Consider the following 15,300-nt stretch of genomic DNA (forward strand, 5'->3'; position numbering starts at 1 on the left):
CAAGAATCAAACAGCGAGTACCACTGCAAAAGCTCTCATTAAACATTGGTTTGTCTACTACGGATGTCCAGCTCGTCTGCACTCAGATCAAGGAAGATGCTTTGAATCACAAGTGATCAAGGAACTCTGTAAAGTGTATGGTATCGGGAAGAGCCGTACCAGTCCCTACCACCCTCAAGGGAACTCACAATGTGAGAGGTTTAATCGTACAATGCACGATATGCTGAGGACACTGACACCTGAGAAGAAAAAGGACTGGAAAACTCACTTACCAGAGCTTGTGATAGCATACAACAACCACGTCCACACATCCACAGGTTATTCTCCTTTTTACTTAATGTTTGGACGGGATGCGCGCCTTCCATTAGATGTCCTGGGTGGAAAGGATTTGGAGGAGAGTGATGCAGAGAACTTGGACGATTGGGTGAAGGGTCACCACAGCCGACTGAAGACTGCCGTAGAAGTTGCAAACACTGTCGCACAGGAAGCCCCTAAAAGACGAAAGAGAGTTTATGACCGCAAGTCTTATGGAGCTCTTGTCAGGCCAGGTGACCGTGTGTTGTTGCGCAATCACAAACACAGAGGCAGAAACAAAATTCAGGACAAGTGGGAGCACACACCATACATTGTAGTTAAGCAGAATCATTCAGACATACCTGTATTCACTGTCAAACCTGAAAGGGGGGGTCCACTCAGAGTAGTCCACAGAGATCAGCTTCGTCACTGCACATTTCCCTTATCGCCATCTACTGCATCACACAAAACCAGATACAGACCTGTAAACCAGTCAGATGCTGAAACAGACTTCCCAGACATTGTGTATTTTTCAGGCACCCCACCTAGGCAGAATAGAGATAAAGAGGTAACACAAGTGGAAACAAATGATGTAGAACAAGGACAGAATGTTGTGCAAGAACTAAGGGAGATAACACAAGATGTAAATCCAGCAGGGGAATTAGAAATACAAGACATTTCAGATGATGCCGACATTTCAGATGTTGAATGTGAAAGTGTTCCAGAGCTCAGACGCTCTGAAAGACAAAACCGTGGAAAATTACCTGTAAGGTACAGAGTTGATTATCTTATGAAATGAAGTCATAAAAGAAAAAAGAGATGGTGGTTGTAAATATGCATGAACCTGTTCAAATTCAAAAGGTTTGAAAGAATGTATTTTGTTGCACTTTAAATTTGTGTATTGTTTATGTTCCAGGGCCAGACTGGAGATGTCGATGGTATGGCAGGGTTTTGCAGGGGGGAAATGTAACAGAGGCATTTTTCTTTAGGGACTTTTATTTTGACGGGTTGCCCCGTTTTCAGTATGTTCTGGGAAGAGAGGAGGTGTGTGCAGTTTTTGCGAGAGGGTTGCGCCATGTTTGCAGTGTGATGGAGAGACAGATTTTCAGCAGAAAACATGCAGTAAAGTTTTTGATACACAGTTAGTCTGAGCTTCTGTGAGTAGTGTGATGCCATCGTGTGAGACCCGTTGTGGAAGTTCGGCGGATTGCGTCATCGAACAGAGAACGGTGTGAAAGGCTGACCGAGAGCATGTGAGCGAATTGCTGGAGCCGCAAGTTTTATTCTGCACGTCGTTGTTTTGCGTCATTCGAACTGTATGTATTTTTGAAAGTTTTGCTGAGTCTCAGAGCCATTGATCAACTGTGCTTTAGAGTAAGAAACAGTGATTTCTTCCTGCGTGTTGTTTAAGTGCACTTGTCAGTGCGCGAGAAGGTGAACTGCAAGCAAAATTCTTTTTTTTGAACCCTCCCATTTTCTCATTGTTTTTTTGTTTTTGTCGAGACTGTCTGTCATCACGACCAGTTTTGTTTTTTGAGAGGCACGTCTCTTCAGAGACTGAGTCAGACTGAGCTGTGGATGTGCTGCACCATTTTGTTCCAGAAAGTCCCTGATTTTTGCCCGGGTTGCACTGAAAGTTTTTTGTGAGAGTTTTTATTTTTTTTTTAATTTATATTACCCTGCCATCCTCACGACATCTCCTTACTGTCCGGCCGTAGCTGTTCCTTTCATCATCTCAAGTCATCGCAAGTCATCACAAGTCATCAAAGTCATTGTTGCTACAGACTGGTACAAACGTTCTTTGCATACATACACATGAACTCAACACTGATATAGATGGAACTGAGCTGTGAATTTTGGTGTAGAAACTGAATCATTCTTTTTTGTGAAAATCTTTTCATTGTTCATGTGTCCTGAGATGATTCATTTCTGAGTTTATTTTGAGTGAATTATTTGTGAATTGGTTGTTATATCAGAGTTATACAGGTCTGATAGTTACACAGTTGGTGGTGCACCACGGGTAAAGAGGATAGTAAGATTTCAGATTGTTTCATTTATTTTTTTATTTTTTATGTAATGTCTTGTTTTTGATCTTCTTTAATCCACTGAAACACTAAAAAAACCAACAACCCTGAAAAGAAGGAATAAATTTGATCCAATGTTTAAGTAAATCATAGTATTACTTATTATTGTTCTACCCTGGGGTAGGGGCGTCTCACTTGCTTTGTTAGGTGCCAGGGGGTGGAAATGTGAATTGTTCTTACTGTGTTGTCTCACATATTTAAACTTCAGGCTGCCACCGTATTAATAGAAGTATCCACAAACTTACCTGAAGCCACGCACTCTGGTCCCTTTAGCATACCGTGCAACAGAGTAAGGCAACACGTATACACAACATATACACTGAGACTCAAAGCACTGGGGTGGGGGACCGAGATCCTTTCCTCCTTAAGTCTTCCAAGGTAGCTTTAAATTCCCCTACGAGGCAGGACTTATAGTCTTGTTACATTAATATAATAGTTTAATATTGTATTAATTTCTATAATAATTAATATAATCATTTGTTAACTCAAAATAAAATATTAATAAGCCTATCTCTGATAATCCTGGGTTACTATGGTCATGCAGGTTTGTTTATGTACTAAACTCGTGGCCACGACAAACATAAGTGAACCGAAGGTGTCTCCTGGCGGACACCATACTTTTTCATTTACGATTGCAAGGTTTTTCTTTCGTGAGGCTTTTGAGTCCAGCTAAACACAGACGGAGCTGAACCCTCCTTAAGCTCCTAATTCCAGTCAGTGTTTTTGAAAAACAATCCTGAGTAAAATGTTGAGCACACTCTTGTGTTCTTTGTAATCTATACAAAATGGAGATATTTAGTTTAGTTGTTGTAGTAAAACATAACATTTTAGCTCTGCGTAAACGTTTAACGGAAGATAAACCTGCTCACATTATAAATAAGCAATTAGCCAAGCGGCTAGTTTCCACAGTCATTTTCTTAAAATAAATGCAATATTGTTACCTGAAAGTTAGGTCTTATGTCCCGTCGAACTTTAATAAAACACATTTTCTTTGTTCTTTGTCCTGTGGAAATGTGTAAAATGATGTATTCTCTTTATTTTTATGACTCAACGATCTACATCCCTATAGGCTACAATACGCCACAGTGGGCTTCTAAAAATTATCAAGAATATTAAATCAACTTATTAGGCTAACAGATTTTCTTATACAAAAATAACGAATGCACTTCAAAACAAAGTTTATTTCAAACGACCCGACCGACCGCGACCCGAATATCATTACAAATATTTTTGGATGACTCGTAACCGCAGGCACCCGCTCATTTTGGATAATTTAGTCCCTCTTTTCACCCAACTACGACGCACCTGACTCTAATCAATCTATTCTGATTCATCAACACAGTTTGACTGATGATCCAGAAAAAACCCAAAACCCAGGATAGAGCGTCTGAGTGAATGTGGTGTGGACTGTGTGGATGAGGCTCATTGTGTCAGAGACGCTGTAGAAGGACAGAGTTCCTGCTCTGTGATCCACAAACACTCCTATTCTACCAATGATGGACTTCACAGGGAGATCAGTCTCTATGTTATTGTGTATGAATGAGTAACTGGAGGAAGAGCAGAACAAACTCCAGGAATGATCATTATATCCAAACACACACTCATAACGTCCCTTCCTGCTGATGCTCTTATATGACACTGATATAAACACATCTCCACTCCACTCCAGCTCCCAGTAACAGCGTCCACACACACTCTCTCTACACAACACCTGACACACACCATCAAATCTGTCTGGATGATCAGGATACGGCTGTTGATTTGGGTAAGTGTAAGTAATCACTCTGTTGTTCTCAGACAGATAGAGGTGTTTATTGACTGTGTTCAGATCCAGAGTGAGCTGATGGGAATCTGATGGAGATAAAACACATCAGAATCAGGAATTATGAATCTGTTTGATCTTTTCATGTAGCTGAACTCTTCATGTTCAGTGTATCATCAGTGTCTCAGTACAGATGAGCAGATATCCTGTGCAAATCATCATTTACATCATCAATTAGAAAACTCTTCTTTCACCTTCTACAGGAAGAACATGAACACACTCAGTCAGTTTTTCTGCTTGTTTTCTTACTGACTTACATTGTAGGAAGTCCTTCCTGGTCCTGGGATCAATGTTGGTGAATGTGACTGTGGAAATCAACAGACATGAACAGTGTGATTCTCATGATCCTGCATCCATTCCTAACACATTTCTAATATGATGTTCTCCATGATATGAGATGATGATGGACTCGTTTCTGAGAGCAGATCAATCTCCAGGACTTTACCTCTGTCTGAGATCTTCTTGAGCTCCTCTTTGCAGAAATCCTCCAGTTTGTCTCTCAGCTGATGGACAGATTCTCTCAGATCATCAAAAGAGAAGAGAGAACTGAAGAGATCGTCATTTCTGTCTGTAGATTCAGGAGGTGCTGAGAGAGACTGGGAACTCTACAGAAAACAGAATATTATGATATTATATATTATAAAGCATCTATCTATATTATTTTTCACATAAAATTATTTTCTAAACTAGATTTAAAAAATAATAAAAAAATAATAGTATCATAAAATTGCAGTTATTTTAATTATAAGTATTATATTTTATAGCCTACACAGAAAAACAAAGAAAAGCAGACAGAAGTAGGTGGATTCATAGCATGTTATATGTATTGTGGTGGCACTGAATCGTCTAGGAGTGGAAGCAGAGTTTGATATTAACTCATTCACAGCTAATTTGGCCACTAAATAGTTGACCCCTTGTGCTCTGCAGCTATTTGGGGGATTTCCGCCTGCATTTGGCCTACCTGAATTCAAATGGTTCCCCGGTAACGTTTAGTTGTAAGTCATTTATAAGTGGTTAGTTAATGATAAAACAAAGATTTGCAGAACATTCATAAATGATTAATAAGTGATATGCTAACAATTTGTGTGTTTTGTTAATTCATTTACAAGTAATTAGTTAATGATGAATGAATCATTTACAAAACATGACTGTGCATTCATAAATGATTAATATGTGATATGTTCGTATTTTTATCTGTTTTGTAGATTAAGTTATGAATCATTTACAAATGACTAGATAATGATGAACTAATAATTTACAAAACATGATTATACGTTTACAAATGATTATTAAATAATATGCTAACAATTTACAAATCTGTCGTAATTTATCTTAAAAAAATAGCATATCATGAAATAATCAAACAGATCCTTAGTAAGTGGTTAATACATTAGTTAATATATTATTTGTCACTTAAAAATAATTTAAATATCAATCATTTACATTTTTATCCTTCACTGAAGATGGCATCATGAATAAATCATTTACAAATCTTTCTGCATCCTCTAATCTAAAGTGTAAACTATTCATCAGTTGTAAATGTTTGACTCATTATTCAAAGGTCTTTCCCCAGTGTGTTTACCCACCTGATGCCCACACAACCTGGAACCGGCAGCTGTGTAAAACATTTACAACTGATGAGTAGTTTACACTTTAGATTCGGGGATGCAGAAAGATTTATAAATGATTTATTCATGCATTTACATCAAGAATAGTTTGTAGTTTGTACTGCAATGTAAGGGCTGACTGGTGAAGGTAAAGATGTTTTCTTTGGCAAACAAGAGCTGTGCCCCAAATGACGCACTATACACTCTGCACTTATTCACCATGTATTTATACTTATGAACTATTGTTATTTTGTATTTTATAACGCCTTAAACAAACTGTCACAGGAACCTAATTTTTTTATGCAATTTAGATGTAAAGGCTTCAAATTGATATCAAATTTAGGATAAAACCTGTAATGTATAATATGTATTTTATATAAAAAATAATAAAAAAATTGTACAGTGTTTTTTCTTTACAGAAAATTTAAACTTCTGTAATTTGTTTATACTTTATTTAAAATAGATAACTGCAATAATCTGCTGATTGTTTTCTTTAAAAAAATAGACCTACCTTAGATCTGTATTCTAAAGTGTTCATGAATTACAACAATTTAGGTTTGGATAATGCACTTTCACGCCTATTTTAAAAAATGGGGGTATGATAGTTAAGTGGTTAACTAGTGATTTTTTAACCATTATTTCATCATATGCTATTTTTAAGATAATTTACAACAGATTGGTAAATCCTTAGCATATTACTTACAATAAAATGAACATTTGTAACGGGTGTTTTTGTTTTTGTTTTGGGGTTTTGTTTCATGTTCATGTTTTCATGTCTTTTATTATGTAATCATTTCATGCTGTTGTGTCTTGCTTCCCTTCCCTCATGTATTCCTGCCATTGGTCCCTTTGTTCCATGTGTCTTGTTCTGATTGGTTGCTATGGTCTTGTTCCTTGATTCTCATTGGTTGTTTGTGTCATGTGACCTGTATTGTCTAGTATAAATAGCCCTTGTGTTTGAATGGTTCCCGGTCGCGTATTGAAGTTGTAATGAAGTGTAATTCTGCTGTTTGGTGAGTGTTGATCAAGTCTGTTTCAAGTCAAGTTTATGTCAAGTCTGTATCAAGTCAAGTCTCTTTCATGCCAAGTCAAGTCAAGTCAAGTCTAGTCTCGTCATTGTTTGGATTGCGTTTGTTGTTTGGATTTCACGTTTGGATTGTTTGTTTGGATTATGGATTATCGTCACTGTAAATAAACTGCACTTGGGTTCATCACATCTCGCCGTCTCAGTGGACTGATTTGTTACAACATTTAACTTGTTAATAATTGATAAACACATATTCATGTTTTGTAAATAATTAATTAAACATTAACTAATTACTTGTAAATTAACTTGTAATTGAAATAACAAAACATACACAAATTGTTAGCATATCACTTATTAATCATTTGTGAATGTTTTGTAAATGATTATTTCATCATTAACTAATCATTTAAAAAAGACTTACAACTGAACGTTATTATAAAGTGTTACCGGTTCCCCTATACACATACAATGGAGGAAATAAAATAAAAAATGGTTTCATTGTATAGAAAACCATTTAAACTACATAATATCAGTGTAATTCTTTATAAATAACATTATATAGGTTTCAAATATTACAATAAAAACTAAAAAAACATATGCACTTTTTGATTTTTTTCTTTCAGAAGTTTTTGTTTGAAAGTCAGTTATTCAGGTTCTGTGTGTCTCAGCTATTTGCAACTTGTTTTGTTTGATTCCACTAGATCTCAGGATATACCAGAAAAAAAGATTTTTAACTGGAAGTTATTGAATTATAACCGAAGGGAGTCACATTGCCCCCTTTTCCCCCTAAAAGTGTCTTTGTGTGTTTACTTTGCAAAAACAGGTTTTATAAAACACATTACCCCTCAGAATCCTATTTTATTATGTACCATAGCACTTTTCATGATTATTGACTGAATTATGTTTCATTTTTATGTTTGCCTGTGTATTTACTGAAACACCTGCTGTACTGTCAATATTCAATACATACACTCAATACATAGCTTAGCAGATTGTTTTGGTGGCTTTCACATTTCAAACTAATTATAAGTATATCTCAAACCTGAATAGAAGCACTATAAATACTTATAGACGCGCTTATCAGCCGCGGGTCCTCTTCTCTCTATGGTAACTGCCCCTTATTTATTCCTTTAGCGTCTATTTTAGCTAATGGCGACCGCTTTATTAGTCTGAGAGTCCAAAAACTACATATCCCAGAAGCCCCTTCACCGTCGAAGCATGTTTTGTGACCCGGAACCTCTCCATGTCTCTTCTTCTTCTGCGCGTCTGGAGAGGGAGAGGTGTCATCTTTCACAGCTCTAATCAGAGCAGCAGGCGGACTGTAGAAGCGGCATATGTAATCAGACTGACTAGCCGGAGACTTGCATCCTTGGTTGGTTTTGGCAGGGCCAAGCGCGGGATTCATGCAACGAGTTGAGTCAGTCAGAGAGTTTGAGCGAATCAAAGCAGGTTCGGATTCTCTGGACAAAACACGCGTTTATTTGAGGATTCTTCTGGAGGAAGGATCGATGTCGAAGTATGTGGACTAAGTTTGGGAAAACGGGAGAGGTACGGAGTGAAATGGCAGGACGGCACAGCTGTACTGTGAATGGGCCTGAGTGGGGAGACTGTGAAATAGAGGATAGTGATGATGGTATGGAAATGAGTCAAGAGTCGGTGAGAACGAAGGGTAAGAGAGGGAGTGAGTTTGATAGAATCAATGCAAAAAAAGCCAAAAATTCTAATGAATCAAGTGGCAGACAAGAGGAAAGGGGCCAGGACGCAACATTATATAAAATCGTACTTAGATTTGGGGAAGGCAATGGAATATCATCAATGAGTCCGATTAAACTAACAACAATATTGAAAAATCAAGTAGGAGAAATAGTTATGGCTACACTGTAAAAAATTGCTGTAAAAATACAGGAATTTTCCTACAGTAAGGTACCGTTTTACGTAAATACAGTGGTATACTGTGAATGAGGATAAATTTGAGGGACAATTTATTAATTGCAAGCTACTGTTAAATTTTACGGTATACAGCAGTATTTTTTAAATTTAGTCACATGGGCGAAGCTGTTGCTCGGCTCAGAACTCCTCAGAGCAAAACAACGACACATCATCATTTTGTTCTCTGTCTGAGCAAAATCACAACGGATCAAGTTTCATCAGCAGTAAGATTGCAGGTGTAAAGAGCAACAGAAGAGTTCAAGAAGACGATTCATTACGACTATGTGCTGCCGGCAACAACAAACTGAATGATACATTCTTACATGGTGTTTTCCTCATCGTCTACTTAAGGTAAATACAATTTAATTATTGTCAGTGTTACCCTGTTTATAGTATTTACAAAACCTACATCAGCACGGAATATCAGTCCCTCTGTTCTTTCATCAAAATAGGCCATCAGCAGCTGGGTGCTAACAAGCTAACGTTAGCTAACTAACTTTGCTGTTTCAGTAGACATAAAAAAAATCAAACAAATAGCAAATAAAATAACAAAGTTTGCTAATAACAAGTCGATTTGTTTGATTTTTTTTATGTCTACTGAAACAGCAAAGTTAGTTAGCTAACGTTAGCTTGTTAGCACCCAGCTGCTGATGGCCTATTTTGATGAAAGAACAGAGGGACTGATAATCCGTGCTGATGTAGGTTTTGTTTATTTATTTATTTATTTATTTATTTATATTTGCTATAACTGAGCACATATTTTCATTCAGGATTTGTACATAAGTGTCTATGTTCTACAGATGTCAGCCACTGAAGCAGATGTTGAGCACATCCTGACCCTCCCCAATGGACATGATGGTACGTAATTGATAATATAATTTTTATTTTGGTGAACTAACCCTTTAATTATAATAGTTTGTCAATATTGAATTCAAATCTTGTTTATTTGTATAGTGCTGTAACTTATTCTTTTACAATTAGTGATCTGTTATCAGTGGTGACTGTGTCAAAGTAATTTTTGGAAGAAATTTAACTTACAGTTCTAAGGTAATAAAAATCATGCATTTAGTTAACACAATGTGTTCAGTTAATCTAAAACCTGTTAAATTAATATTTACATGTTGTTATCATAATTATATAAAGAACATTTAGCAGTTTTGTACATTGATTCAGAGTTGGCATCATTTTCCTCACAAAAGTCCTCACAGGGTACTGTAGGTGTCAGTCCTTCACAGGTATTGGGGTAATCTGAAATAAGCTAATTCTCTCATAATTATGAAACACAGTGATCATGTGTAATCATGAGTAAACATCTTAGAGTAGTCTTAAGTGCAGTTATTTTTTACTTTTATTTTAGTTTTACCAAGCCTAATATCTCATATTTCTTTATTGTTTTTCAGGTGCTTCATTGGTTGAACCCTGAAAGAGGGACAAAGGCCAGCCAGGTGAAGGTGGTGTCCAAGAAGACGGGCAAACTTCCAACAATGAATCCTCATGTGGCCACCCTAATGAAGAACCTTTTGGATTTCGAGTGAGGCTTTGTTCAGTAATGCAAAGTGAGAGTGTTGTGCTTTGTACCTCTACTAGATGTTCATGCAAACTCCACATCTTTTACAACCATATCGTGCAAACTTACAGCATTCTGTTCTGCAACTACAGGTATGTGCCAAAAAAATCTGAATATTGAGGGAAAGTCCATTTATTTCAGTAATTTGTTTCAAAAAGTGAAACTTGTATGTTACATTAGTTCACTACACACAAAGTGAAATATTTTAAGGCTTTATTTGTTTCAATTTTAATGATTATGGATTAAAGATACCCCCCACACCAAATCCAGTATTTCCGAAAATTAGAATATTTCATGTGACCAATAAAAAAGGATCTTAAACACATTTTGGCCTTTTGAAAAGTGTGTTAATGTACTGTATTATGTCCTCAGTACTTTGTTGGGCCTCCTTTTGCACTAATTCCAGCATCAAGGCGGGATGGCATGGAGGCGATCAGCCTTTGACACAATTGAGGTGTTAAGGTAACAAGTTGCTTTGATATTGGCCTTCAGCTCGTCTGCATTTCGGGGTCTCTGTTCCCTCATCATGGTGTCAGTGCATCAAGAACCACTATATACAGACGTTTGCATGACATTAGCTACAGCTGGAGAATTCCATACGTCAAGCCAATCCTGAACCAAAAACAACGTCAGAAGAGTCTGTGCTGGGCAAATACTGTTTTCAGATGAAAGTAAATTTTGCATTTCATTTGGAAATCAAGGTCCCAGAGTACGGAGGAAGACCGGAGAGGCACAAAAGTCAAGCTGCTTAAAGTCTAGTGTGAAGTTTCCACAGTCAGTGATGGTTTGGGGAGCATGTCATCTGCTGGTGTGGATCAATTGTCTTTTATCAAGTCCACAGTCAACACAGCTGTCTACCAGGAAATTTTAGAGCAATTCATGCTTCCTGCTGCCGACAAGCTTTTTGGAGATGATGATTTTTATTTTCCAGCAGGATTTGGCACCTGCCCACAAAGCCAAAACTACCAGTACCTGGTTTAATAGCTATGGAGTAACTGTCCTTGACTGGCCGGCAAACTCGCCTGACTTTAACCCCATTGAAAATCTATGGGGTATTGTCAAAAGGAAGATGAGGGAACAGAGACCCTGAAATGCAGATGAGCTGAAGGCCAATATCAAAGCAACTTGGGCTCTATAACACCTCAACTGTATCCGCCTTAATGCTGGAATTAGTGCAAAAGGAGGCCCAACAAAGTACTGAGGACATAATACAGTACATTAACACACTTTTCAGAAGGCCAACATGTGTTTAAGATATTTTTTTTACCGGAAACATGAAATATTCTAATTTTGTGAAATACTGGATTTTTTTTTTTTTTTTGTCTTTAATCCATAATCATCAAAACTGTAACAAATAAAGGCTTGAAATATTTCATTTTGTGTGTAGTGAACTAATATAACAAACAAGTTTCACTACCTGAAACAAATTATTGAAATAAATGGACTTTCCCTCGATATTCAATTTTTTTTGGCACCTGTAAATGTTCATGTAAAGTCATCACAGTGTTCTTCAAACCTTTGCTCATGTGAAGTCACAGCACTTTGTTCTGCAACCACATCTTTATGTAAACTCAGCATTGTGTGTTTTGCAAGTACATCTTCATGTGAAGCCATAGCATTGTGTTCTGCAATCACATATTTGTGAAAATTTTGCATTCTGTTTGCAACCAAATGTTCATGTGTAATCAAAGTATTGTGTTCTTTTCAATGGCAATGGTGAAGTGGAAACTGTTAATGAATGCATTTTGCCTTTAATAAAAGCCTAAAGTTTTGAAGCCATCTTTTGTCCGAGCCATTTGTATTCAATTTATTTTAGAATGCTTATTTTAAATAAAGATCACACAAGATCAGCATTTAAATACATTTTACAATAATAAAGTGTATGAGATTACAGTAAGAAAACTAAAACAGTATAATGGAAAACAAACACAGTTTTATACTGTATCTGATATTTTCTACAGCACAGTACTGTAAAATGTTTTACGGTAATCAACTGCTGTTCCATGTTACAGCAGGTGCACTGTAGAATTACAGCTTTATGCTGGCAAATCTAGCTGCCAGTATTTTACTGTAAATTAACAGGATTTTTTTTTACAGTGCAGCAAATGACCAGCATAAACCAGCAAATGACCAGCATAAACCAGCAAAGGACCAGCATAAGCCAGCAAATGACCAGCATAAACCAGCAAAGGACCAGCATAAACCAGCAAAGGACCAGCATAAACCAGCAAAGGACCAGAATAAGCCAGCAAATGACCAGCATTAACCAGCAAAGGACCAGCATAAACCAGCAAAGGACCAGCATTAACCAGCAAAGGACCAGCATAAACCAGCAAAGGACCAGCATTAACCAGCAAAGGACCAGCATAAGCCAGCAAATGACCATCATAAACCAGCAAAGGACCAGCATAAACCAGCAAAGGACCAGCATAAACCAGCAAAGGACCAGCATAAACCAGCAAAGGACCAGAATAAGCCAGCAAATGACCAGCATTAACCAGCAAAGGACCAGCATAAACCAGCAAAGGACCAGCATTAACCAGCAAAGGACCAGAATAAGCCAGCAAATGACCAGCATTAACCAGCAAAGGACCAGCATAAACCAGCAAAGGACCAGCATTAGCCAGCAAAGGACCAGCATAAACCAGCAAAGGACCAGCATAAACCAGCAAAGGACCAGCATAAACCAGCAAAGGACCAGAATAAGCCAGCAAATGACCAGCATTAACCAGCAAAGGACCAGCATAAACCAGCAAAGGACCAGCATTAACCAGCAAAGGACCAGCATAAACCAGCAAAGGACCAGCATTAACCAGCAAAGGACCAGCATAAACCAGCAAAGGACCAGCATAAACCAGCAAAGGACCAGCATTAACCAGCAAAGGACCAGCATAAACCAGCAAAGGACCAGAATAAGCCAGCAAATGACCAGCATAAACCAGCAAAGGACCAGCATAAACCAGCAAATGACCAGCATAAACCAGCAAAGGACTAGCATAAACCAGCAAAGGACCAGCATAAACCAGCAAAGGACCAGCATTAACCAGCAAAGGACCAGCATAAACCAGCAAAGGACCAGAATAAGCCAGCAAATGACCAGCATAAACCAGCAAAGGACCAGCATAAACCAGCAAAGGACCAGAATAAGCCAGCAAATGACCAGCATTAACCAGCAAAGGACCAGCATAAACCAGCAAAGGACCAGCATAAACCAGCAAAGGACCAGCATTAACCAGCAAATGACCAGCATAAACCAGCAAAGGACCAGCATTAACCAGCAAATGACCAGCATTAACCAGCAAAGGACCAGCATAAACCAGCAAAGGACCAGCATAAACCAGCAAAGGACCAGCATAAGCCAGCAAATGACCAGCATAAACCAGCAAAGGACCAGCATAAACCAGCTAAAACCAGCATCCCAGCACCAAAACATACCAAACCAGCATATGCTGTTTTTTTCAGCAGGGCTCAATTGCGATATAAACTCACCACTGTGGGTTTTTTTTCCTTGCAGTTCTAACTTCTTTTCTCAGATTTATGTAACAGGAAACAGAATTGCAAGTTATAAAGTCTAATTCTAAGGGGAGAAAAGAGCATTTTCTTAAAATGTGAGTTTATATATTATCTTACAATTCTGACTTTATAACTCAATTGAAAGACTCACAATGGCAAGTCAGAAGTGTGAGATGTAAACTTGCAATTGTGAGAACAAATGCCAAAATTGTGAGATGAAAACAATTACCTTTTTTATTTTTATTCAGTGGCAGAAACAAGCTGCCTTCCATAGCCGTCCATGGCAAAACAACAACCTTTTTTATTCATCTAACAAAGATTGAGGAGTCGATCAACGATGCTGACGCTCATCTTTGATGCTCTAAAAAAGAGCATAGTAAAAACCAGAACAAAAGGAAAGACTCACACACCACAAACAAATGTAAAAAAAAAAAAGGTGTTGAAAATTAATCAAAAACAGAAATACACACATGGGATGGATGCCCAGAACAAAGCAGAACTCTTTAGTCAAGGCTTGAACAAAATAAAAGGCCAGCGGTGCCCTTGGCGAGGGTGGAGCTCTGCAGCGCATCCCTGCTGTGAAATCATCAGCCAGGGTTGTGCCGGACTGGCCTTGGGCAGGAAGAGAGGCTGTTATTTCTGCTAAAGCAGAACCAGAGGGGGTGGTAGGGGAGTTAATTGGCATCGGCCGATGCCCAGATTAACATGGTTGGCTCTGGGGTGACGGCCAGGGTGGGCAGGATGATGCTGACAGGCACCACGCTGGCACTAAAGGCATGTCAGGGCAGGTGTCGGAAACGGTTAGGGCTGGGAGGAGATTTCACTCAGCGGGGATGAGGCTTCGGCAAGGACCCCATAAGAGGGGTGGGGGAACGACACAGCGGCTGACACCCATTACGAGTTCTCTGAGCTCGCCGCGCTATCATCAAAATACAACATTTCAATTAATTAGCCTTAATTCAGGACTGTTCATCTCAGCATCAAACTGTACAGTAAAAAGTTAAATGTTCCAAAACATATCACCAACTCTTCTATTACCATGGTAATGCGATAGATAGATAGATAGATAGATAGATAGATAGATAGATAGATAGATAGATAGATAGATAGATAGATAGATAGATAGATAGATAGATAGATAGATAGATAGATAGATAGTTTTGAAGTCTCTGTGTACGGATGAGTGCCACTTTACTGCTTATGTAGGTATGGTGTCTACTGGTATCTATTATATAATTTAATATATTATATAATTTACTATTTCTAGTAGTAACATACACGTTAAAGGATTGTTTAATGAGGTGCTATATTAAGTGAAATCAAAGTATTGCCAAGTAAGCTTTGACTACTCAAACGTTTACTGGCCAAGCTAGTGACTTATTTTCTGTGTTAAATTTAATTGACTTGGGTACGTAGATTTTACCTAATTCTATAATCAAAATTATATATCATTATGT

General features: G+C 37.8%; 1 protein-coding gene across 1 annotated transcript; it reads right to left on the reverse strand.

The window, feature by feature from the left end:
* Positions 1 to 3,577: 3,577 nt before the first annotated feature.
* On the reverse strand, positions 3,578 to 8,239 carry LOC141288993 (tripartite motif-containing protein 16-like). Its single transcript, XM_073821186.1, has 4 exons — positions 8,072 to 8,239; positions 4,646 to 4,805; positions 4,458 to 4,505; positions 3,578 to 4,229 (listed from the first exon to the last, which is right to left on the reverse strand). Exons 1-4 carry the CDS (start codon positions 8,237 to 8,239, stop codon positions 3,712 to 3,714), a joined length of 894 nt encoding a protein of 297 aa, XP_073677287.1. The 3' UTR covers positions 3,578 to 3,711.
* Positions 8,240 to 15,300: the final 7,061 nt, after the last annotated feature.

Source organism: Garra rufa, chromosome 16 (assembly GCF_049309525.1).
Source record: "Garra rufa chromosome 16, GarRuf1.0, whole genome shotgun sequence".
Taxonomy (NCBI): Eukaryota; Metazoa; Chordata; class Actinopteri; order Cypriniformes; family Cyprinidae; genus Garra; species Garra rufa.